The sequence below is a fragment of the Herpailurus yagouaroundi genome, unplaced genomic scaffold (genome assembly GCF_014898765.1).
Source record: "Herpailurus yagouaroundi ecotype Mexico unplaced genomic scaffold, PumYag 188, whole genome shotgun sequence".
Lineage (NCBI taxonomy): Eukaryota > Metazoa > Chordata > Mammalia > Carnivora > Felidae > Herpailurus > Herpailurus yagouaroundi.
The window spans coordinates 11,624,121-11,650,249 of NW_024412419.1; the positions used below are offsets into that span (position 1 = coordinate 11,624,121).

Below are 26,129 nucleotides of genomic sequence, written 5' to 3' on the forward strand. Positions count from 1 at the left end.
CTGGAGGGATGGTGGGAGGGGGAATGGGCTAAATGGGTAAGGGGCATTAAGGAATCTACTCCTGAAATCACTGTTGCAGTATATGCTACCTAATTTGGATGTAAATTAAAAAAAAAACAAGAAACAAAAAAACTCAACAACCCTGCGACATAACAAAACCCTCATTTTACACATGGTTGACTAAGGTTCAGGGAGTAGAGAACCTTGCCCAAAGTTGTATAACTAACTTGAGGCATTCCTCCTCCATCCCAGGACATCTGCTCCAACCAGTGACCATCCCACACACACTCCGTTTCTAGTGCAGCCCTACCCACCTCCACATCCAAATGTCTTTATTTGCTGTATTGTATCCAGAAAAGACGGTTCTGAATAAAGGGTGAGGAGTCGAGTCTCTTAGTCAAGAAGAAAGTACATTGACCGGTCACGGCCAGAAAGAAAACGTGTACACGACACTCATCACTTATATACAGCTTTATTTGCATTTTTGGAACCACTGAGAACGATCAGCAGGTGCACACGTGGCCCATGGAACAGCATTTGGCTTTGGGGTTCCTTCCCACCGGGTGGCTGAGAAACCTCGACCACGCAGGTCCAGACCAGACTCACACCCAGTGCTCTCCCGCGCTGAGCGCCGCGTTGAAGGTTCGCAAGGCCCGGTGCGTCCCCCGCACGGCCAGAAGGAGCGACCCAGCTTCGGCTCCGTGGCCGGCCTCCCGCAGGTGTCTGGCCAGCCCCTCCGCATCCCAGGGCCCCTGCTGCGGGCTGGCCAAGAGGTGCTCGATGATTCGCGGGTAGAAGGGAGTAGAGATGCACTTGGCCAGCAGCCTGGCGTCCAGGAGCAGGGAAAGAAGTTCTTGGTCGCAGTTGGAGTCATTCACCTTCAAGAAATGAGACAGGCAAAACATGAGAGGGGCCCTGCTCACTTCTTCCTGCCAGAGAACTCATCACGCACGCCCCCCACTGGCTGCTCCACGCCGCCTTTCTTCCGCTTTCATCATCCTGCACCCTTCACCGGGGTTCACGGTGCTCACGCCAAAGAGCACACACGGGGGCACGAGCCTGAGCTCACACACACACACGGGACCACAGACACGGTTCCCCGGCAGCAGCAGACGCAGCCACGTGCCAAGAGCCCCGAGCCGCTGCCACAGCTATCAAACACCGAGGGCCAGAAACTGCCAACTGTGTCCCCATCAGCCCTGGAAGTCACGGATCAGGGAAAGGAGGGGTAAGAACGCTGGCACACATCGTGGCAAGTCATGCGGCCAGGACGGAAGCTGAATTCAGGCCAGTCTCGACTTCAGAGCCCAGGCTTTCAACAACCACAGTTACCATCTCGTTGGTGCTTCGCCACGGCCCATTTTCTTTAACCCCAAACCTCTGCTGTATGTAGAGGCCCAGGCAAACAATTCTTTCTACAACAGAAAAACCTGTTTACTCCACTGAGAAAATATATCCATCAACCCCACTGATGTAACTAGGAAGACGGACAGGAAGGCTTTAGGTCGTTCTTGCTTAAGCCTCTAGAAAGCTCAGTACCCAACTTACCTTTTTAAGACATTTTTGTATTTTGGAGACCAATGTCATGTGGCCTGTTTTACAGGTTCTTTCAGCTCGGATATCCTCTGTGTTTCCTCCCTGGTCTTCTCTGCTTAGTCTCTGTATGGTTTTCGACAGGGTTGACACTTAGCATACGCTTTTCTATTTTCTATTATTTCCACATTTTTTTCTATAAGGAATCAAGTCAACATTCGTCGCACGTCAAAATCCGGAGCTCCTCATTTACATGGGGCTGTCATAAAACAGCTTGAGGACAGTCCTCCCTAATGTCACTGAGCATTTTTAGCAATTTTGGTTGTAGGGACCACAGGAATAATGTGGCATTTCAAAGCCAATGAACTAATGTTTGGGCCAACTATGTTATACAACTGTTCACAGGGTGCTCGTCCTGCATGTTCTGTGACAAGGAAGAAATGCTACTGAAGACGAGGTCAACTGCATCTATGGACTGCAAGAATGAAAGCCAGAGCTGTTCTGAGAATGAGAGTCACCGCCCGCTGTCAGAGAGTATCAATCTTTCCTGCAACTTAGTGATCCTTTAAAACCAACCGCAACGTCAGTTTCAAGGCCATCTCCTGGGTGACATTTTCCCTACGTGTCTCACCTAAGCTGATTCCTCCTTCCTTACAGATGTTCTTCTGCGGGAGTAATTTGTAGGTCTGGCTCCCTTGCCAGACTGGGGGCTTCTTCAGGGCACAGAGGCTTTATCCTCCTCTCCCAGCATCCAGTTTAATCAACTGTTGTTACATGGCTGGACGAACCCGCATCATTGAATGCTGTCACACTTTTGTCAATGGCACAAGTACACCCTAAGAGCACTATCCCAGCAGAGGATCTGAACAGAGCCAGATTCCAGGACTGAAGGGTCTCTTGCAAACCCTGGGCCTCGTGCTTTTGTCAATACGAGCACATGCAGCTCATCCACTTCGGACTCAGGAAGACACTTAGGTTGAGCTCAATTTAGCATCTCTTGCTGGTTTTTGTTTGTAGAGGTGGGATGGTGGGAAAGGAAAGGGCTGTGGAAGACCGGTGAGCACTCTCCACTGGAGTCTGCTTATGGGTTCTGTGTCTCTTCTTTCCTTCCAGCTTCCCTCCCTCTCTTCTTCAGAGCTAGGAAACAGGAGTCTTGACCCTATGTGAGTGCTGCCCCCACTGTCACAGTGTCTTCCATTTGCTGAGGGCCATCCACGTGCCAGTGAGCACTCAGTCTCAACCTTAAAGCATCCTTGCAAGACAGTTACAATCTCATTTGATGGATGAAGAAGCCAGTTCAGTGAGGTCAAAGTCAATGTGCCCAATGTCATGTGGCTGCTGAACGGTGAGCTGGACAATGAGCCCTCATCCTTGACTAGTTGTGTATTATTTGTTTACCTCCAGAGCAACGATCTCGTCTTCCTTGTTTATCCCTGCATCCCCCATGGCCAGAACAGTGTTGGCCACAGCTGGGGGCTCAGCAAGACTTGTAGGATGAATCCAAGAATGAGTAACCCTAAAGCTCTCACCCTTTCCTTGAACACTACTGCTTTCCTGAGCACATGTGCACGCACACACATAGGGCACCTGAGTTACTGTGTATTTTTTTGGTTCACCCTTAAAAACAAAGAATCCCTGCACCCAGCCCTCTAGGAGGGAACAAATGTGTGCCAGGATGCTACAGGCAAATGTTTGATAAAATAGACAGATAAAAGACTCAGAATCCAAACACTGCAGGGCAATACATTCTCCGCTGCCCTGAATAAGTCGTCAAGGCTAGGACACCTTTATTATTCTCTCTGTTTCCTCACGAACCCTTCCTTTGGGGGTCTGAAAGACTCCTAGAAAGGGAGTGATGGATTTTTCCAGCTTGAGGAAGAGACAGGGGTTCTGTCAATGCTCACAGTTACTGCTCCTCTTATCCCTCTCTTCTGTTTGCTTCTCTCCAGGGCGAGGACATCCTCGAAATCGGTTTCCTGCTGGCCAGGTTGGGGTCAGGGGCGGGCAGCCAAGCACCGACCCTCTCAAAGCTCTTGGTCCACTCCCTTGACTAAGAAAACAGAAGGGGTGCCTGAGTGGCTCTGTAGGTTAAGTGTCGGACTTTGGCTCACATCATGATCTCATGGTTCCTGAGTTCCAGCCCCGCATTGGGCTCTGCACTCTGAGGACAGAGCCTGCTTTGGATCCTCTGTCTCCCTCTCTGCCCCTCCCTCGCTCATGCTTGCTCTTTCAAATATAAATAATAAAACATTAATAGAAAGCAAGCAAGCCAGCCAGCAAGCAAGCCCAAGGCAGAAGTCACAGAAATGAAATACAATGATTCCCCTTGGGCCCTGGCCCACTCAGATGTTGCTGACCTCCACTGAGCTCTGTGGTGGCCCGGCCAAGGCCTAGGGGGACATTCTGGTTTAGCTTCTCGTAATCAGGTCCTGAGAAAATGGGAGTGGCTGCCTTTGTTCTATTTCCTTTCTCTGACCTTGCACCAGGCTCTGGCCCTTTGCAAAAGGTACAGAATGGTCAGAGCATACTTTGTAATTGTCACGTACACAGGAAATACCGTGTAGACACTTATACTGTGCACATTTGGGACAAAATAGAGAAAGAACACAGAAAGAAGGATGGCCTTTGTGAGGACTCGTTCCAACAACTGCATCTTAAAGAAGAGGGGCCTGAGGGTCAGAGAAGAAATGGATTGGCCAAGGTCCCACACCAGGCCTCCTGCCTTGGGGGCGCCAAGGCCAGACTGAGTCACTGTCCTCAGTCCGGCAGGGTGCCCAGCGGTGCCCCAGACCTTCCCAAGCATGACGGCCGCATTCCGAGCTGCCTGCTTAATGTGTTGAGCTTCAACTTTTCTTCATTTTTCTTGTTTTTGACTGAAATTCTAACAAAGTACTACAAGTCTGGTAGCTACCCATCCCTCATTCTAGCCCAGTGTGTTTTCCTTTTTCAAATCAAGAAAAAAAGAAAAGGTAGAAGTGGTTTGAAAAAACAAGTCCTCTACATGTGGCTCCCACAGGAAAATGACCCCCCTCCTTTCCTCTCTAGTAATTCTCCACGTGCAGAGGTTTTGTGGTCTGCTTCATTCACGATATATTGAAAGATTCGTAAGTGCTTGTACACAGTTTTCATTCTTAAAGATCGCAATGGCTACAAAATAGTCTATGGAAGAGACAGAACAGTTATATACCTTCTCCTGCTACGGGTATGTCAGTTGTTTTTAAATGTCTGATATTATCGAAATACCAAAAATCAATTTTTTTAATGTAAATGCTTTCTCTGAGTTCTAGAACTTAAATTATCGACCCTGATTTTAGTTGTAATAAACATTATAATCTGTTTGCTATTCTGTTTTTATTATTTGTTTTACAGAAGTTTTACATTTTTATAATGTCAGGAAAAAAACTGTTCGTTTATGATTTTTTTCTATTGCTTTAAATATTAAAAGTTTTAGTAGAATTCCTCAAAGGATCCCATACACACATACACACACACACACACACACACACACACATTTTACTGACTTTTAAAAATACGTAACTTTTTAATTGATCAAGACTTATTTTGGTATACAGTCTGTAGAAAATCACACATTCCTGACATTTGCTTGATTGGTGCTTTTAGAGCTTGAGGAAAAAAATATGTTCTGTCATTTCTGGACTCAGCTGGATGTTGGAAATAAATATGAGACAAGTCCAGGAGGATCAGCTGATTTAATTCCTCTGATCAAATAACTCGGAATTCGAGTCAGAGGCAGTCTGGTCTTGGGAAGAGAAGACAGACTTTGGGCTAGAGACTAATTTCCAATCCTGGTTTCTTTGCTGGACAGCTGTGTGACCCTGTTAAGGACAATCTCTCTGAGCCCCAGACCCGTAGACCTCAGACTATCCCTGCGGGTTGTGATAATCTACGTTTTTAAGCGCCTAACACAATGCCTGGTGCACAGTTCAAGTTCAGTAAATGGCCAAAGTTGTTACAGTCAGACAAACCAGGCATGATGCATGTTCCAGAAGGAGAGGACATACATCTATCATAAAATGACAAAATGCTTGCCATCTTGGTCACTGATTGTTTCTTCTGTCAGCAATTAATTTTTGAGAATAAAAGAAACTTTGCAGATCTTGGGAAATAAATCTATTAAAGCACAAAGTGCTATCATCTTCCAAGCCATTAAAACGTTATCTTCTTAATTCCAGTTTCAACAACAGGTAATGAACTTTCTCTGAATTAAAGTCTCCGACTTTATGGATCTATACAAAACTAAGAGTAATTATAGTGATGAGGTAAGCTGAAATTCGGTAGGTACCTGAAATGTATGCAGGGCCTCATTCCAATAATTCTGCAGAAGATTATGTACTATTATTTCACTGTTTGCTGGAGGACAGGGTACCTGTCTCATTTTTACATATACTGCTACTAATAAAAGTTATTAAACATCAACTGCAAGGGCAGAAAAATAAAAGGGCAGCACGAATGTATACTCGGATAAGGAAAATGCCTGCAGGGTTTCTTTTGTTTTCTGTTTATTTGAAAGATATTCAGACTCCACTTCTCAGCATAAATACCAGCCTCTCCTAGCACGGGATTTCACAGTATGCCTCTTCTGAAACCAAAATTAGGGCAAATCATCTAACTTCTGCTCTAACATTGAGAGAGAATCTTTGAAAAGCCGAGTCTGATCGCTTCTATGACCACAGCAAACACTGCATCGTGGGCCCTGAGTTTTGCCGGTTCCACACTTTGTACTTACCCTGTTCCTACCTTCGTTTCTTGTGCTGTTATTTCACATATGAATCTCCATATCATTCCTTTAAATAGAGGATGTGATTTTATTTTATCTTCACAAACATCCTGCCCATTCCTCACTCCTACACACACTAACAGGCTAGCACAATGGATGCTTAGCACATCTGCTCACACTAAGTAAGTCAATCAACCACCAATGAGGCCTAGAAATCGAATAGATTAACTGACAGGGAGTGAGCTGCCTGTCACCAGAGGCATTCAGCTGAGAACTGTGAGAAGGCAGTATTGAGGGAGCTCTTCAGGGTGGAACAGACTCTCAACAGTCCCTCAGGGAGGGACTAGTTGGAAGCCTGGATAGAGTTAAAGAGGAGACAAAGAAAGGAAGAAGGTTTCTTGGTTTTGCATAACAATGTTAATCCAAACGTGTTTTCCTGAGCATCTTTAAGGCTCTCCCTCCTCTGATCTAGACACAGTGCAGTGTAAGTGATGTCTGTGGGCTCCAGTGCCTCAAGGCAAGACAAAAGAGGCTAAGAGTCACCAATGCTAAATATGTGAAGGACTGTCCATGGAGGCATCTAATCCTGAGCAACTCCATCGGGCAGGGCCAAAATCAACATGTTCAAGGTAAAGGTGCAGCTTTCAATCCCAATCCAGAGGTGCTCCCTTACTATGAGGTTTATCAAAAAATGGCCGAGAGCACCCCGGGAGGTGGTAAGCTCTCAGCCCCCAGCAGTGCTCACCCAAGACCCAGGTTTCCTAGTGGGTTTGAAAAAGGAAGCCCTATAGTGGGCCACTTATTAGACCAGCTCAGAGCTAATATGATTCGAGATGCTCTCAGCAATTTCATTTCTCTGCAGAGACAACCCGTTTCCAGGATAAGACAGCCTGCCTCGCCACAGGAATGCAAGCAGCCTTACAGACTTTGAACACTGGATCTACAGTTTAAATTTCAGCTCCAGCCATTCCTAGCTGTATGACCTCTGGGTGTGTGTTTCCATCTGTGAAACTAGAATGCCACCTTTTCACAAGATTAGTAAGAAGATAAGGTGAGGATGTGCCCGTAACGATGTCGGGAAAAGAGCCAGTACTGGAAAGACACGGGTTGTCACTAGCTTCAGAGAGGAATGCTTAATTAGGTGACAAGGTCTGTAACCCCTCATCTGTCACCCCTTGAATTCTTCTTTCACTAGGCACTGCAGTCCAGGACAGGCCCCAGGATGGAGGCCGGGCAGAGGCGGTGAGCAGCACTGACGAGGAGGAAGGAGTGACGAGCAAAGCTACCACAAGTCCGGAATTATGAAACGGGGGGTTTCGGTATACAGAACTCTTAGCGATCGATGTCTGCTTACTCTGAGGAAATGAGCGAGTGAGTGACTTTCCCAGTGGAAAATACTCCAGAGACGAGATTCAAACACAGCAGCAGGAAGATTCTTCTTGGAAAGAAGAAAGTTTTGGAGGTAAGCTCGAATCTCACTGGGGCTGATGGACGAGGGAACCCAGCAGTCCATACCGAAGGCCCCTGACTCGCAACACTCTTACAATTTTTTGACTTCACAGTGGTGCAAAAGCGATACACATTCAGTAGAAGCACCACTTTGATTCTGCATCTTTTCCTGGGCTAGTAATACCCAGTATGATCCTCTCTCATGGTGGTGGGTGGTGGCAGCGGCCGCGGCTCCCCATGAGCCACACGACCACAAGGGTCAACAACCAATATGCTGACACATCTTCTGCACCCGGACGGCCGTTCCGTTTCTCACTTTCAGGACAGTCTTCAGTAAATTATATGACACATTCATACTTCGTTATAAAGCAGGCTTTGTGTTACATGATTTTGCCCGACTGTTGGCTAACAGAAGTGCTCCGAGCACAAGTGAGGCAGGTGAGGCTAAGCTCCAGTATTTGGTAGGTTAAATGCAGTAAGTGCCCTTTTGACTCACGATATTCCCAACTTGCGATGGATTTATTGGGACGTAAGCCCATGGTTAGCTGAGGAAGATCTGCACCACGCCGGGGTTTTAATTATTCATCGACAATATAAGCTCTAAGAAAGACTTTCTCTTGCTCCAGCAAAGAGGCTGCTGGCCATTTGTAAGAGGTTACATGCTGAACACTAGAGGCAGGCAATTTCAGAAAAGCTTCGAGAAGGAAATGAAGAAATGGCGGTCCAATCTCTGGCATCAGCACTTAACGCACCACCCGCTGAGCTGTAAACACCTGTAAAGCTGTCAGCCTCTTGTAACCAATAGTGAAGTAACACGTGCCAACATCAAGCACGTGGCGCGTGCTGCGCAGGCGCGGCTGCCTACCAGAGGAGTCCCTTGGTTTTGTCTTTTAATGTCAACAGGAACTACCGTCAATAACCACAAGGGAGAAACTGAAGTTACTAATGAACCCAGGCCCTCTACTAATGGACAGAGTGAATAGCAAAATAAAAACAAACAAAAAAGCAAATGTTATTCTGTTTTTCATTGCAATACCACATATGATTTCAAATAGAAAAAAAATTTAATAAGACAGAATAAAGACAGCTAGTCAGGAGTCCTGTAAAAAGGCCTACTGAAACTCTGCCCTTAGAGAAGGGTCACATCACCTTTTAATGGTGCTGGGAGAGCAGTGGTGAACTACAGCTACGCTCTTATTTCATTTATAGAGCATTCTTGAAGTGACAAAGTGACAGAGATGGAGAACAGATCAGTAGTTGTCACAGGTTGCTGGGGGCGGGGGGGGAGCATGTGGGGGAGGGAGAAGGTGGCTGTGGCCACAAAGGGTCCCCCACAAAAGATCCCTGGGATGCAGCTGCTCTGTGTCTTGACCGTAGTGGTGGTGACACAAATCTCCATGGGACAATATTGCACAGGACTTCACACCCAAGTGAGTGCCTGTAAAACCACTGCCATCTGAATAAGGTCCAGAGATTGAATCAGAACATTGCACTACAGCTATGCAACATGTTACCATCAAGGGAAACCATGTGAAGGGTACAAGAGATCCCGCTGTACTATTTCTTCCAATTGAATGCGAATTTAAAATTATCTCAAAATAAAAAAGTTAAAAATTTTTTTTTAATCTTTTTTTTTTTCAACGTTTATTTATTTTTGGGACAGAGAGAGACAGAGCATGAACGGGCGAGGGGCAGAGAGAGAGGGAGACACAGAATCGGAAACAGGCTCCAGGCTCTGAGCCATCAGCCCAGAGCCCGACGCGGGGCTCGAACTCACGGACCGCAAGATCGTGACCTGGCTGAAGTCGGACGCTTAACCGACTGCGCCACCCAGGCGCCCCAAAAAGTTAAAAATTTTTAAAAACTGGAAAACCCTGCCAAACTTCAGCTCTTGGGAGGATGCACAAGGTCTGACGATACTCAGCATTTCCATGAACACATTTTAAGGTCACAGATGGGTTGGCCTAATGTAAAAACTCAACCTCAGTGCAGGGAATTACAGTTAAGTGCCATTACCAACCTCCCCCAGGTAAGGGCCTCAGTGGTCGGTAAGTAACTCACCTCAGCAACTGGCATCTCCGGTTTTGATTTGTGGATCTGAAGGCCACTGAGGTTTTGGGTGTCATCGTCACAACCCCAGACAAACCACCCACTGTCTGAAGGGCTATTTCACAACCACAGAGCTTTAGCCCAATGCTGCACATGACACGGAAGTGTTATGGAGGTAACTCAGCACCATTTACAAATGACTTGGGTGCTGCAGTGTTCCCACTTGGTTTCTTACTGTGATAGCCAGTGGTAGAGGGTGTGCGTGGGTGTGTGTGAGTGTGTGTGTGTGTGTGTGTGTGTGGGAGAGAGAGAGAGAGAGTATATGTGTGTGCATGAGTGTGTGTCAGGGGTGTGTGTGTGTGTGTGCGTGTGAGACTATGTGTCAAGGGCGTGTGTGAGCATGTGGGGGGGGTGTGAGCATGTGTGTCAGGGGTGTGCGTGGGTACGTGTGTGCAGCAAAGCCAGTCTGCAGGTGGGGAGCCCCAGTTCTAGTTGCAGTCCTCACGGATGCATTTGGGATGAAGAATCTTTACAATGAAACCTGATCTACTCGCCTCTGGAATTTAGGATGCACTAAGGGAGCTCCATGCAGGATGAGTACAGAAGGGTGATGGATAACACATCACTGTAGTCTTCTCAGGCCCATGGCCAATTTAGTGGGAATGCCTAAGCAGAGACACTAAGAGATGACAGTGGGGAGAAGGAAAAGCACTGAAAACATGCAGCCTGATTTTCTTCTGTTTCTCCCTTCTTCCTAATTTCTTGGATTTGCAATAAAAAATGGGCTAAAGAAAAAAAAAACATTGTAATTCTTAGGTTCTTGTCCATTCCCAACACTATGCAGGGTTTATCTGAGCACAGTTGGATGGGGGATTACAGCAGACAGGTCCCCTCTACTCCCTACTAATGCCTTGTTTCCAAAGAGGCCCCTGCTATGATCAATCATCAGTGATAATGAAGAGTGGTCATAAAAATGTTTGCAGAAGCTTTATATTATTTCAGAAATACATCTCAATGAATAAATGCATTAGATTCTTTTCATTTTGCTCATTATGACAATTTCCAAATGGAATTATTGTCTACTTTCTGTAACCATAGACCTAACTTTCTGTATCCGTTGTCATTAAATCTCTTCATGGTCTTGTTTGGCAAGTATGTACCCAGGTTCTAGAATTCTCTTCTTCTCTCTTGTCCCTAGAAAACATCCTCTAACATTTTTGTTAAAAAAAAAGAAAACAAATATAATTGTGTGTGTGCGTACATGTGTGTGAGTATACACGCATACCTAAAATTATATCTGTGTGTGTACACACTCACAAAGACACACACACACACAAATTTTACAGTGAAAGAATGATCTCTACAGAAGGATTTCAGTAAGGATCATACAATGGAAATTCATTAAAACACAACTCTGAGCTACCTATTTCTAAAGTGTAAAATTTGAAAAGGGAAGTGAAAGTTTCTTCCTTAATCACGATAACAAGACAACCAGCCTTGAGGGAGAAATCTCAAGCCTTGACTTTAGTACGTCATTTCTCAAGCCCAGACACTGCTTCAACGGCGCGTTAGCTTGCCAGGGGAAACAGGGCTTGAGATTTTAGAAGGTGCCAGTAAACATTACCAGCAGCCACTGTCTCACCTTTAATTAGCAGGCAACCAAACACATACATCCAGGCACAGAATCCTGCCTGACGCGACAAATTCCTGTGATCTACATTTCAAGTGGCAAGGACACGTCCACTTGTCCTGGGCTGCTCTGACATTTCTTTAAAGGATATACAATACACTGGCTTCTCCAGAGAAACTGCTTCATCATTCGGATTTGTATTCTCAGCACATGAACACAGAGTCTGGTTCATGAGAGAGGTTTAGTAAATGTTTATAGAATAAACAAATATTTACTTCTTAGACAAAACAGAAACAGCGTGGTCAGAGAATACCGCAGACAAAACAGCCTTAACTCAATCACGGATGTTATTTCTGAGAATGACAATGCTAATTCGTTTCTCCGAAGCACAAGCAACGGTAAACTCCACCGGGGATACCTGGACGAAGGCGGTGATGTGCTCCAGCGCCGTGGCGTGAAGGCCGTCGTCCTGGCTCTCGAGGAGAAGCTTCAGGGCTGGGAGCGGCAGGGACTGGCTGAGCAGCAGTGAGCTCAGCGCCCTCACACCCTGGAACCACAAGGGCAGTTACGTGAGCAAGCAGGCAGGAGGCACCCCGGATGCCAGGTGCTAATTTGGCGGCGTCTTTCCACACCTTTTCTAGGAGGGTGTGTGCAGAAAGCGCACACGGGACCACACAGATTGTTTGGTATCTGCTTCACTCACTTCACCACGTATATTGTAAAGATCTTTCGGCCCTATCAGATATTCACTTGATATTCACCAGATATTGCATTTAACAGCTGCAAAGTCTCCCTCCGGGTGGACACAGGACTGTAATCTATTCTCCTAATCTCTCAGAGCCCTAGTTTCCTCACAAGTAAAATGGAGGTAATTATATCTACTTTGCAGTTTCGTGCCTGCATGCATGCATGCGTATGCATGCGTGCGTGTGCATGCGTGTGTGTGTGTGTGTGTGTGTGTGTGTGTGTAGACACTTAAATGATACAAATGATTACAGGTTGTTAATATTATCACCAAGATCCAGTTATCCTCTGCAACAATAAGAATCAGCAACTTACCTATTGAAAAACGTGTTTATAATTCTACTGTCAAGGTGAACTGAATGTTTCATGAAAAGTATCTGTAGTCCAAAAAACTGAAAATGCATTTGAATTTTATTCTCAGCCCTTTATTACCCTAGCTGAACCCGTCATCAGAGAGCAAGAGTTTATACAAGATAACAAACAATGGCCCTTCACAACAAAAGTACAAGAACACAGGATATCTGCAAGCTCTTCCTCTCCGCGGAGCTATATGCTCCCCCGGTGTCCTGAATGTAGCTGTAACAGAAAGAACAGAACATCTGGACTGAGGACCAGACAGAGAGTGCAACCTCCTTATACAAAACAGGGGTTGTTTTTGAAAACTAAGAATCCCTGTCCCCCATGGGACTGGCCTTTCTCCTATGCTACTCCAATAGCAGCATTCCAGAGAAGAAACACTCTAATTTATGACATTTTAATAATTTCTTTACATTATTATAAAGTCTAGATAAAACAAGGGTGACATGAAGAAGCTCCTATTCAAAGCCCCCAGGAGAAAAGCATTCTTCAGAATCCCACTCACTGGAGTGTTTTACCCTTTTCTCCTTAGCACATCTCTGCTGGAAATCAGCAAGGCCTTCAATTTCAGGCTGGAAGGTTGTACTACGTGAACTTGGGTGGAAATGATAATACCAGCTGGGGAACACGTTTGTAGAATGTGCACTTCAAGCATCATGGAATTCTACCTCACACTCTGTATGCCCTGAAGCACACGGTCCTACGAGGAACGTCACCGAGCTCCTGGGCCAAAGAGAAATGCGGATCTGTCCTCTAGGATGCCACAGCCCACAGAGAGTATTTGGGAGGAGGAAATACGGACTCTCACACACGACAATTTCACGCAGCTGTCCTGCACCAACTTGCTTCTGTCGCCCTCCACCTCCTCCTCCTGGAATGTCACAGCGATGTTCCCCCACCTGCACATTGCTCAGACAGCGCTCAGACCACACTGCCCAGGAGACCTCGCGGCCACAACAGACTATTCTGTCCAACATGGCAGCCAGGAGCCTCACGTTTATGAGCATTTGAGATCTGGCTGGTGCAAATGAGGCACTGCTTTAAAATTTTTATTCCATTTTCCTGAATTTAAGTTTTAATAACTGCAGGTGGCCAGTGTCCTGACGGTACAGCTACAGTTTTGAGTTTCTGCAGACCTCTGGGTCTGTGCACAAGAGGTGACCTCTGCTGTTTCTCTTTCTGATGGACCCCTATTGGTTCATTGAGGCTCCGCTGAAAAGGGCACAGGAAAACCCCATCTCCTACCAAGCTGCCTCGGATCTCCGACGTTTGGCAACTCCTATATTCCGACTACACTATTTGTCATCTTGCGATATTGTAATTAACTCATTTGTTCAGCTGCCTCACTTGAGGGCAAGGATATTTTCCCTTCTCTGTATTCCAAATTTGCTTGGTATAGACTATACCTAAAAATATTTGTATATCACTCCCTCCCAGCCCTCATATTTTCTCACTAAGTTCTCTGTAACAGGTAAACAGGTATTTCCCAGCAACTTATGATATTTAGACTAAGCGTATTACTTGGCTGACCTTAGCTTTGATGACAACTTTTACCAAAATAACCTGTATACCCCTCTGAGCAGGCATGATGGACAGATTATGCCAAAGTACATGTGCCTACCTGTCTGGGACATGGTACTTAAAGGGACTTACCTTTCCCTTCGCCCCCACTTCCCATCCCCTAAGTTCCCGTATTTAGAAGGTTGTTTTTTCTTCGTGGCTCTTTAGAATGCGTTTATGTCTAGCCCGTTACTGCTCATGGTACTTGCTGACTTACGGCCATGATGGTTTTGCTGATAGAAATATACTTTACCTGAAGTATAAAGTCAAGGACATCCAAGAATGGAGGAGTACTTTTTGAGCTACTGAGTACTTTCTATCTCTTAGCTAACAGTTACTGGCTAAATACTTACTCTGTATTTAAATACTCTACTAGGTCCTTCGGTATGTTCCCCTGTGTTACAAGAAGAGTTTATTGGGAGATTTACAGGGGGTTCTGGGAAGCTCTAAGAAAGGACAAAGTAGCAAAGAGAACCATAAAATACCTCATCAGCACCTTCCCAGCTCAAACGTGTCTGGCCATCAAGATACAGAACGAGAGGCCTTGACTTAAGAGGAACAGGTGCATCTGGGCCCAAAGCCAGGCCAGAACCCCGCACAAATGTGATTCATGGTGATGTCCCCAAGGCATGGTCCCTGTGGCTGATGGTTGTCAAAGAAGCAGGACCGGTCCACTAATGGTCCTTCTGTCCTTGCACAGCCCTCCTGCTCGTCCTGGGGTATCCTGCACCCAAACGTGCTGCAGGATCTACAGCAAGAGCAGAGGGGCACAGAGATGCAGGTCATCTGATCTGCAAGTCAACTCTAGACTCTATCAAAAGTACCTCAACTATGAGAGAGAACAATCACACTGAGACTTAGAGGCTGCAGATTAGCTAGGCTTGCTCATTAGCTGGGCCTTTAACTCCCAAACACCTGACCCAAAGCATGTGTGACTCTAGTTCGTGCTGTACTTCAGCAAAACCAGGGGCTTTCAGGGTCAGTCACAAAGAGCTGCAACTTGGAAGTTTAAATTTGTAAATGCCAAGAATCTGTTTTATGCTGGTTTCTAATTCTGAAATTCCCCCATTCCTGAGAATGCTTCATATATTGCCATGGATACAAGCTAAGAAGGATACAGAACTTTCAAGACTATAGAAATATGATCTGCGAGCAGCACTGATCTTATCCTTCTGGTAATATTTTCCATCAGCAAAACCAACATGGCGGGAAGTAAACAAGAACCAGGAACAACGGCAGGCATTGCATAAAGACATTCTGAAGAGTCATGAAGAACAGAAAACAATCTCTAAATATGGGAACTCAGTGGGGAGACAGGAAATGTGGATGAAGTACCCTGTCCTAGACAGTTGGACAAACGTACTTTATAAACCACAGAGTAGAGCAACCAAAAGTAATAAATTTTAAAAAATTGAGTCATGGATCATTTTACCACCAGAGTGATATTAAATATTATGCACTTCTGAAATTAGACAATGTAATTTCCAAAGGTGGTAAAATAAACTTAAGAAGACATTTCCATTTATTAATTACCATGTTCCTTCCTCTGTAACCATTTTAACTCACATTTGAGCACCTTTAACAATCAATAAAAATAGTACCTAACATTTGCAAGGTTCTTTTAATCATGGCATCCTAAGAAAAAAAAAATCTGTAAACATACCCAAATTCGAGACAGAAGAGAGGCAGCGTAAGGAAAATAAAGAAAAGTCACTGTGGCAACACAACTCGTTTGATAATGATTATCTTTCACCTTATCAAACCGGAACGGAGAAGCGCTAATGGCTTACTTCAACATGGGCTTTAATCCAGTACCTTCCCCCCTGCCCCAAGAGAACCGGAGGTTGATGGAAACTCGTGATTAGGTGCTTTGGGTGCAGTTGGAAAGAGCCTCCAGTCAGCCTCCTCAAAAGCCTGGAGACCTTGGGGAATACTCAGAACTAGAGTCCCCTCGGAGATCACATGATCTAACTCCTTGTTTGTTTCCGGGCCAGAAAAGGGAGGGGCAGAGCATCTGGCGCTTTTCTCATGGCCACAGATCACGCTGTGGCCCAGTCCGGAGAAGGACAGTACAATTTGCTGCATCACCAGGGCTCCTGCTGCTCTTGTACATCTGATATCCCCTGCCCTTCAGGTGCTCCCAGTCCCAAGAAAGAGGACAGGCTCTAATCCCCTTCCCTGGTGTGTGAGGAATACTCTAATAGACGTGTGCTTCAGGCACTGTGCTATGTATTCTGAGTTCCTTAAAACACTCGGGAAGCATTGGTCCGATGATTCTGAGATTAAGCGGGACCACTGTAAATAAAATATTATTCCATTTGTCAAGGCACCTCAACCTGGCCATAGAAGCATATTAGGGAGCTGAATCATTATAGTTATTTAACTTCTCGTTCAATCACCAACTTTTTTTTTTTTTTTAATAGGAAACAGAGCACAATTTACAATGCGTTGGTCAATAAAAAGAAGAACAACATACTTCTCCCTGCATGTCCTCGAAGGTCGCCCCTAAACTTCACATGCAATGCTGACAGCTCTCACTACTGCTTTGGACACTCAGATATGTTTATCACCCGCTGCCGGGTGGCTGCAAGACAACACATGTAACTGTTACTGAACCTCAATTATGTAATGAATGGTATGATGTCAAGGTCAAAGATGCAGTGGCCATGTTCTCAGCTAACTTACATTCCTTGCCTCAGAACTAACGGTAGTAAAACCAAACCAGTGAGGGTATTTAAATAAAAACCAAATTCTCCAGGTAATGATAGAGATCTCGACACACTAGAGCTAACACACTACAGGCCATTCTTGAAGGAAGTATCATAGAAAAGGGGGATGACAATGAAGCTTATACAAGCACATAAAACATGCACATTCAATATGCAGACACCCCAAGCGTAGGAAGCATGGCTCACTAGGAAGTATTTATGTTCCAAGCATTCAAGTGGAACGTCGGTTTGATGACCAGATCTGCCCTTTGTTGCCCGAGTGACCAGGAGCCAGACCTTTGCTCTCAGAGCCTCAGTTCCATCAGCTGTTAACTGAAAGTCAAGGAGCCTCCTTACCAGTGGTGGAGAGGGTTAAGTGGGACAATGGAAGTTGAAGCCCAAGAGTGGTAGCAAACGCTAGTTTTACTGCCATTACCACCAGCTTGCGATACAGAGACAGTCGGGCCTAAATAGTGCTTCCCTAACTCAGATTCGGCAGAACTGGCATTTCTGGGGTTTGGTCCTGACCTAACGGTGCTTGATCTTAGGTTATGGTAAGGCGAAGGTGAACCCCTCATCACGTACATACCACTCACTCTAGTGAGGGCAATAAAGTGTGCTGAGTCCCCGCTCCACACAGTAGGTTGAAACCCGCTGCAGGTGAGTGATGACACAGCCACGGTTCCCACCCTTCCAGTGCTCACAGTGCAGTGCGACAGATCGCAGGTAGGTAAGTAGCGGAGACAAGCAAATCACACACTCTGGCATAAAGGGAAGTTATTTCTGCTGTTGGTACTTTAAATATTTTATACAAGAATTTTGTCATTCTGGTGGTTGGAAACCTTTAAATGGAAAAAATATTTTAAAATTCGATCAGAAAACACTTAGCCGGTCCCTCATTCAGAAAACAATCCATTAAATGTACATTCATAATGAGAATATCTTCCTTGAGTGATTACTGTGAGGATTCGAAGCATCATATTTACAATTTTATTTTCAAGTTTACCTCCTATGTGGCAGGAACCTGAAAACCAATTAATCAATTTAGTGCCATTATCCAAATGCTTATATTTAAGACATGTAGAAGTTGCTCAAACAGCACACTGCTGAGGTCAGATTCACAGCAGGGAGCTGTAATTAATATGTACTTATTTGAGAATGTACAAATTTACATACATTAAACAAATGCCTCAGTGACAGCCAAATTATGGGCTCAGAGAGAGAATGGTGGTCAAAATGGAGGTGGCTGAGTCTTTATCGTGTTTACAGAGATTAAACATTGTGGTTATGTGGTCTTCCTACAACAATGGCAGAAAGCACGGAAAAGCGAGAGCGGCTGGCCACCTGCCCAGAGGGGTGCTAACGCTTCCCACTCCATCACCACCTGGTCCGGTTCGGGCAGAGACAACACAGGGGCTGGCTACGCAGACCCCTGGGGACGTAAGCTTGAGTTAGACATGAAAGGGCATCCAAGAGGAACTGGAAGCTGAGTCACACCCTAAGATTTGCAAAGGGAATCGGCTTCAGAGCATCCTTTCAATACGACTTTTCTTCATTTGATCTACTGGAAATTATGGGCCTTTGCCTACTGATAACTTCAGCCAAGTGTTCCTCAAGCAGAGTCGCTAATGACTGCTTCTAATAAAGAGTTTGGACAAGGAAAAGGGATGCCCCCCCGGGAAAGCCACTTGAAATACCCGCTTACCTCTGCGGGGAGCATCTGCTTGGTGTCATATAAAGAGCGGCACATTCTCAAAACCTCATTCCCCAGTCCGTCCTTGTTCTCCGATGTGCACCTGGTCAGCATGGCTGTTGCCAGTCTCACCCACGGATTGCTGGTTATGCTGGACCTGAGGGAGGAAAACACGAGACACTGGGAATGGATGATTAACGCTCTAACAACTGCGGTGCGGAATTTTTAAAGAGAGAAGAAATGCCACCTTTTGAAGCAAAATGCTTTGGGCAAACTACAGTCACAATCTAGATGCTGCGTTCCTCCTTCAAGTCCGTATTGTAGAAGGGAGAACATCTCACAGAGAAAACAGCTTGCTGTGGCATTACCAAGTGCCCAGCAGCGTGGAGGCCGTGGGCAGACACTATGAGCAGAGGCCTCCCTCGGGCCAAAGGCCGGCTCCCTGGCTTCCTACTTGGGTGACTCAGGGAAGTCACTGAAACTCTCTCTGCCTAGTCATTTAGTGCTGGGGAAGCCACCCAACCTCTCTGGGCCTCAGTTCTTTTTCATTCTGAAAGAGCAATTTAATGTTTTCTTTGCAAAATTGCTTTATTCAATGAATGATGTTTGTAATTGTGAATTATCGCTCTTAATTGCAGGCACATTTCACTATCTACTACCTAAATAATGGCTTTTGTTTATCATAGGATTATGACAGACTCAGGGGTCAGGGCGGGGCTGAAGGACACAAGGGCGCAGCAGAGGTCAGCCTGTGAGCACAGACCGAGGAAGCAACACATAAGAGGTAGAGACATCACACTTCATACAGCTTTCTTATTTCTGAAACATAAAAGCATCCAAAAGTTTGCTCTGTTTCCTTCCTCTGGATGTCAGGACCTCATGTTTCATACCAACATCACGATTTACAGTTCAACAGACAAGGTAAAGGCACATTCATCCCATGGCCTCAGGAACAGGGTACCAATTTTACTTAGATACATTAAAATAATTTTCCTATTTATGAAGATTCTGTTGTCTCATTAGAATGGCTCTAGAGTCTAGACACTGAACACCTAAGGATGGTTCTTCCCTTGAAAGGGCCTTATCCCTCGCCCCCTAAGAAAAATGTCAGGTGTAACAATGACAAAGGGACTCACTAGCCTCTGGCAAAGCCTTTGTGTCTCAGCTCAAACGAACAATGTGTGAGGACAAAGAGTCCTGCTTATGCAAGGTACAAAGCTCTGAGAGTGTCTGGTAGACTGAGGAGTCTTCTTACATGCAAGGACCCACCCTCTGCTTTCCGGTTTCAAAGTCTGAATTCCACCTTTCTGGGTTTTCCCTACCAGGCCGCCTCACTGCAGTAGGAACACTGGCCTGCCCAAACAGTGGGCCCCGATGGGCCATGTGGCTTTGACGACAATTATCAAGATGTACTTTGCACCAGCCAGCTTTGATACACTGGATGAGAATTATACATGTCCCATAAGTACGAATCTATTATTCTTCCCATGCATTTTCCCACAGGGGAATAAAACTAAAAAAACAAAGTTGGTTCCAGTAAATTAGCAATCACGTGGATCAGGCAGATTTCTCAGTTTTTACCTTTATTGTGTTAACTGGCAACATTCCGTCATTGTCACACTATCCTTCCCTTCCTCCTGCCTTTCCTGATTTTTCTCTCCTCTTTCCTTAACGGGGGGGTGGGGGGTGGTGATTTTGGAAGTGAGGTCACACATTTGATTATCTGGGAACAGAAAAGGGACTCAAAAGTACTTTAAAGAACCTATTGATAAGGTGTCCCATCATACAGTGTCTTGTGGTGAAACACAAATTCAGGAAAGGAAAAAAGCCACAAGAGACCACTTTATTTGACTTATCCTCAGGTACCCGCTCGGATGGAGACACAGCTGGTCAGAGGGGTTAGGCAGACTGGTAGTGCATTGTTTCGATTCTAATGATTTCGTAAAGGAGGTTTTTAGAACACAGGTTAGCAATTTAGTGATTTCACTTCATTCTGGCCACAAAAGAATATACCTTTAAAAACTTAGGTTTTAAAAACCTGCTAATGCATTAAATGTTTAAAATGCAATACATGCCTTAAGCGATTAAGCTGAGTTCACTTCGTGTGGGTAAGCCAGTGTTTAGAAATGGTCACTGTTCTAAACGTCACAAGAAACTGTAAAACCACAGTAAGCTCATCTACTAGACAGTATCGTTTTCCGATTTTGAAAAACTCTCTTTAGACTGAGACATCCGTTTGGAGGGTGTGAAGGAATCCGCAACGCAACCCTGATCACTTTCTTAAAAAGCAAAGCGTTACTGACAATCTAATTAGTGAGTGAACCGCACACCATCGTCACATGAGAGCTGCTTGGGAACCTTCCAGAGAGGCGGGCTCAGCAGGCCCAGCGGGGGACCCTGCTCCCAATGAGAACCCATGGGCTCTGGGGCAGCCCCGCCATGACAGCTGGGACCCAATGGAAACGCTGCTCCGATACACGGTCACGTGGGAAACTGAAGGCTTGGGTGTGAGAAGCTGTACTGCAGGGCCTCAAATAGGGAAGGTGAGACCCGAATCTTAAAAGCTACACATCCGCATGTCATCCATGCCACAAACAGTAGAGATCAAAAGAAACGGTCTTCCCCCTTTCTGAAAACACTCGTTCGGACACAAAACAAAAACACTGCTCTCCTTGGTTGGCTTCAGGAATTCCAACAGGCTCACCCTGGGGTTAAGTGAGAGGGCCTTTGCCGGCTGTTTGGTAGCAGTCCTTCACAAACTGCACACGGAAGAATGACTCTTCAGGGAAAACCTCCCTTAGCTCCTGGGGGCACAGAGGTGCGCGCTGGCCCGGGCAGAGCCGGTTGCTGGGCCCAGGGCGGGGGGGCGGGGGGCGGGCAGCTGAGTCGTGGGGCAGGCGGGCCTGTGGAGCAGAGGCACGGGTGGGCGCGCCTGCTTTTTGCCAACGAGGAGCAGCAGTTCGTCACAGATGGCGCATGTGCCCAGAAGACAGCTGGCTGCGTCTTCCGCGGGCATCCTTGGCTGACAGCACGGGGACTGCGTGACTACCGCGTGCGGCCCTGAGTGGCAGCTGCGAGCTCAGCACGACGTGCAGGAAACATGGGCTGTGAGGGCGGCCGGTTGTCAAGTGAGACCTCTGCCTCGTCCACTTACTGACCACGTGGGGCCGAAAGTTCTTAGACTTCTGAATTCCCACTCCCTCTTTAGAAAATTGGATGATGTCACTCTCCATGTCACTCTCCATGAATGAATTAAGACTAAGCGTAAAACGCACGTAACACTGTGTGTCCTCACTAAATGGGAACTATCAATTGATTCCATTCGGATTCTCAAGTCGGCACTGCAAGCTGTGTTGAAAGAGACTCAGAACATTTCCCGGTGAAAATACTGGAACGGAATTATTTTGCTGACGTTATAAATCAGATGTTATTATAAAGCACTGATATTTTTGAATAAAATATTCGGCTGTAGGGGCAAGGAGAAACGGAAAGAAACAGCAATATTTCCAAAAAAAAAAAAACAACCAACAATTTTAATTTTCTCCAAAGGTTGATGCTGATTTTATATATTTCTTCTCACTGGCTCTTTTGAAGGTACTGAATTAAAATTTTTTTTTTTACTCTTTATTTATTTTCAAGAGAAAGAGACGGAGTGTGAGTGGGGAAGGAACAGAGAGAGAGGGAGACACAGAATCCGAAGCCGGCTCCAGGCTCCGAGCTGTCAGCACAGAGCCTGATGCGGGACTCAAACTCATGAACCGTGAGATCATGACCTGAGCTTAAGGTGGCCGCTTAACTGACTGAGCCACCCAGGCTCCCCTGAAGGTACTGGATTTTTAAATTTTTTTTTTTTAAAGTTTATTTATTTTTGAGACAGAGAGAGACAGAGCATGAACGGGGGAGGGTCAGAGAGAGGGAGACTCAGAATCTGAAACCGGCTCCAGGCTCTGAGCTGTCAGCACAGAACCCGAGGCGGGGCTTGAACTCACTGACCATGAGATCATGACCTGAGCCGAAGTCGGCCGCTTAACTGACTGAGCCACCCAGGCGCCCCTGGATTTTTAAAAGTAAAGAACAGACCAAGGAAATTTAACTTCATGTTAACACTCACATGTGGTCGTGTTTCATAGGAGGCCAAGCTTGCAGGAGCAAAACCAAGTGCTGAAATTCAACCTCCTGGTGGCTACATTCCAGGAGCTCCACGAAGAGAGAATAGCGGTTTTCTTCATTCTCGATGTCAGCTATGTCCACCTGTGTGGAAATACACACTTGACACTGGTGGCAAAGGCTACTTCACTGGTTTACAGAAGAATTCGTATTTGATGACTTTGAGGAAACATTCTCGAAAACTTTTACAATGTGTTGGGACGTAAGATTCAACACCACCACCCTCACCTCCTCCCTACCGCCCCACCACCCGCAAATAAAACCTTCAAAAGCTCTCTCCTTTACCCAGCTTAAAACGTTAGAACAAATCACAGGAAAGTTCTGAACGTTCCTTACGAAAATAAATTTAAACAAGTAGATTTCCAGAGAGCTGGCTTAGTGATTTCCTAATATACGTTAAGTTAAAATACAGAATTATTTTATATGAAACTATAATAATTCGTCTAACTTAACATTAGCCAATTTTTTTAGTTTAAATTATCCTCCATGTACTTCTACTTTTCATTTTAGCATTTTTTTATTGCTGAGTCTTCATGTTGTGTAGAAAATTTCTCTAGACTTGACTAAATTGTATTTGTTATGATTTTTGTTACACATCAAAATAAAGCAAAATATCTTTTATTTGAATCTCCATTTCTGATGCAGAAGAAGTCCTGATCAGTAAAAAACACTAATTTTTCCTCTCATCGCATAACTGAATATTTCCTTTATTTACACTGAGGCAGTCCTGAAATGAATCACATCTCCAACACCTCTGTGGATGAAAATGTTTGCTATGTTAAGTTAGAAAGCAGTTTTAAATATAAAAGTAAGCCAAAAGCTGGTTTGCCTGTTCCCTAGCCTCTCTTAACACAGATGCCCCGCATTCGAGTACATTAGATACAGATGATGATAGAGGCCTTGAAAGGATAAAAGAATGGATGGTTACCTACACATTTGTTAAATTTTCTGTACAAATACATATTTCCAAAGCATTTAATTTAATGGTCATTCTGGCTCTGGTCCCAAGTAGCCACCTGAAAAGTCACAGCATATAGTCTGCATTCTCACAAAAGCTGACATGTACTATGAAATGTTCAGTAATTATAGGGGAAGTCCTGCTCACATGGTGACCTGGCAGATCAAAACCTGCTTGAAAGCTCCACGTCCTTCTTCCATGGACTAATAACCCAAAAGCATTTTACAGTTTGGGAAATCATTTCATGACCCAGGAAGAGTTCACCCTTATAACTGTTTTGGGTGGAGAACAGCACAGGTGTTATTAGCCCCCCTTTATAGATGCAGAAACAGGTTTATCTGTCCCAATAACAAGGCGAGCAAGTGGCAGAGCCAGTAGGTAATTATGATCATATCAGAATGTTCTGGAATTAGAGGACTCAATAAGCTAGACAAGCCCTGAAATATTTAAATAGGGGGTCTAATTGGGAGTTAGGCAACATTTTCTCACCTATTTATACAGAAATGTTTAAAAAAATTCCAAACTGAAGAAATCCACCTGTTTTTCACCTGACCTCCCACCTTCAACTCCTCTCCAGGCTCAGGGTCTCTCAGATCGTCCGCATCCACCATGTGCACCTCCCCTCGGGAACTTTGATCTTGTTTTCTCTGCCTGCCACATTCTCTCTGCGGATGTCTGTATGGTGCATTCGCTTATTTCCTTCAAATTCCTCAAATGTCACCTCATCAGGGAACGTGCTGTGTAACTGTCCACCTTAAGTAGCATATTCCCCCACACCATCTGTCTCCCTCACCTTGTTTTGCACTTACAAGGATGGGACATGTTTCATATGTATTGGTTGATTGCCTTTCTTCCTCTATAAGAATGGAAGCTCCTTGAAAACAGAGACTTTCACTTATTTGTTCACTGGTTTATCCCTACTCCTTAAAATAATGCCTGACAGACAGCAGATGCAGAATACTATTGAGTGTATGAACTAATGCGTATACAAATGAATAAATGAAGACAATCCATCATTTATAAAATATTTTAGCACAGAATGGTGATACTAAATATTCATGAGTTGCCGTAAAGTTTTGGCTCTTCTCTCTCTCTTTTTTTTTTTTTTTTTTTACTGGAGACAGACATGAGGCTTAAAACGAAGATGCCAGTGAGAAGGGAATCACTAAACATGACTCAAAGGAGGCCCGCGTATGGACATGATGTCTCCACCAACAATGCCCTGTGGCTAGTTGTGTGATTTCAGTGCAGTCCCTCTCTTTGGGTCCTATTTTCCTCATTTCAAAAATGTACTCCAAGAAGCCCTGAAGTTTCAGAAGATCTGAGGAGGTGCCTGAAGGTCTGCGGGAGGGAAAAGGGCAGGTAAATGGCAGCTCTTGTCGGAGTTACAATCCAAGCTTTTATAGCTTATTTGTAGGAAAGGTTTTGTGGGTTTTTAAAAATGTTTATTTTTGAGAGAGCGCGCGCGCACACATGTGCAAGCGAGCGGGGGAGGGGCAAAGAGAGAGGGAGAGACAGAATCCCAACCAGGCTCCACGCTGTCAGCACAGAGCCCCACGTGGGGACTGAACTCATGAACCATGAGATAATGACCTGGGCCAAAGTCGGATGCTTAACCGACTGAGCCACCCAGGCAACCCATGGGTTTTGCATTTTAAAAATAGTTAAAAACAACTGAATGATGCCTCTGGTGTCAGTCCTCCAGTTTCCATAATTAACGACTGTATGATGAATAACAAGTAGTTGCTCCTTGACATGAAAGGCAGAGTCTACATAGGTTTCCTGAGGACACCACGAAAAGGAAGAGATTAGGAAAAAGTGATTCTTGCTTCCAAGATCACTTAGATTTTTTAAAATATTTTTTGAGAGAGAAGGAGAGAAAAAGAGAGAGAGAGAGAATCCCAAGCAGGATCTATGTTGTCAGTGCAGAGCCTGATGCAGGGCTTCATCTCCTGAAACATGAGATCATGACCTGAGTTGAAATCAAGAGGCAGACGCTTAACCGATTGAGCCACCCAGGTGTCCCAAGATCATTTAGATTTATTTTCAGAAACTGTAACAGCCTGTAAATTTTTAGGAAGTGTAGTGTATCTAAAAGGAGAGAAAGATTTTTAAAAAACTATAAATTAGGGGTGCCTGGGTGGCTCAGTCAGTTATTTGGCTCAGGTCATGATCTCGTGGTTCATGAGTTCAAGCCCCATGTCAGGCTCTGTGCTGACAGCTCAGAGCCTGAAGCCTGCTTCAGTTTCTGTGTCTCCCTCTCTCTCTGCCCCTCCCCCCTCTCAAAAATAAATAGACATTAACAATTAATAAATAAATAAAAATAAAAAAACTATAAATTAAACCTTCATATGTTTGTTTTTCTTTAGTGTTAAATAATAGTTTCCATTTTTAACACATGTTTGGTAATGAGTTTCTTTGTATAACACCTTTTTCTTGTATACACAGACTTTATAAAAGTGTGCCTTTGTCAGGAAACATTTTCTTCTGAAAGTTCATTAACATTTCAATTATTAGCAACTTAATTTTCAGAGCATTGACCT

General features: G+C 45.0%; 1 protein-coding gene across 4 annotated transcripts in view; it reads right to left on the reverse strand.

Moving 5' to 3' along the window:
* Nucleotides 1-455: 455 nt before the first annotated feature.
* The window catches only part of NBAS (NBAS subunit of NRZ tethering complex), a 366,039-nt gene continuing 340,365 nt past the window's right edge, over nt 456-26,129 (reverse strand). For all 4 annotated transcript variants that reach the window (XM_040496113.1, XM_040496112.1, XM_040496111.1 and 1 more), the window contains 4 exons: nt 22,573-22,712; nt 18,474-18,618; nt 11,818-11,946; nt 456-878 (listed from right to left, as the gene is read on the reverse strand). In XM_040496113.1, the coding sequence (XP_040352047.1) occupies nt 603-878; nt 11,818-11,946; nt 18,474-18,618; nt 22,573-22,712 (690 nt within the window). In that variant the 3' untranslated portion in view covers nt 456-602. The remainder of the gene's footprint in view (nt 879-11,817; nt 11,947-18,473; nt 18,619-22,572; nt 22,713-26,129) is intronic.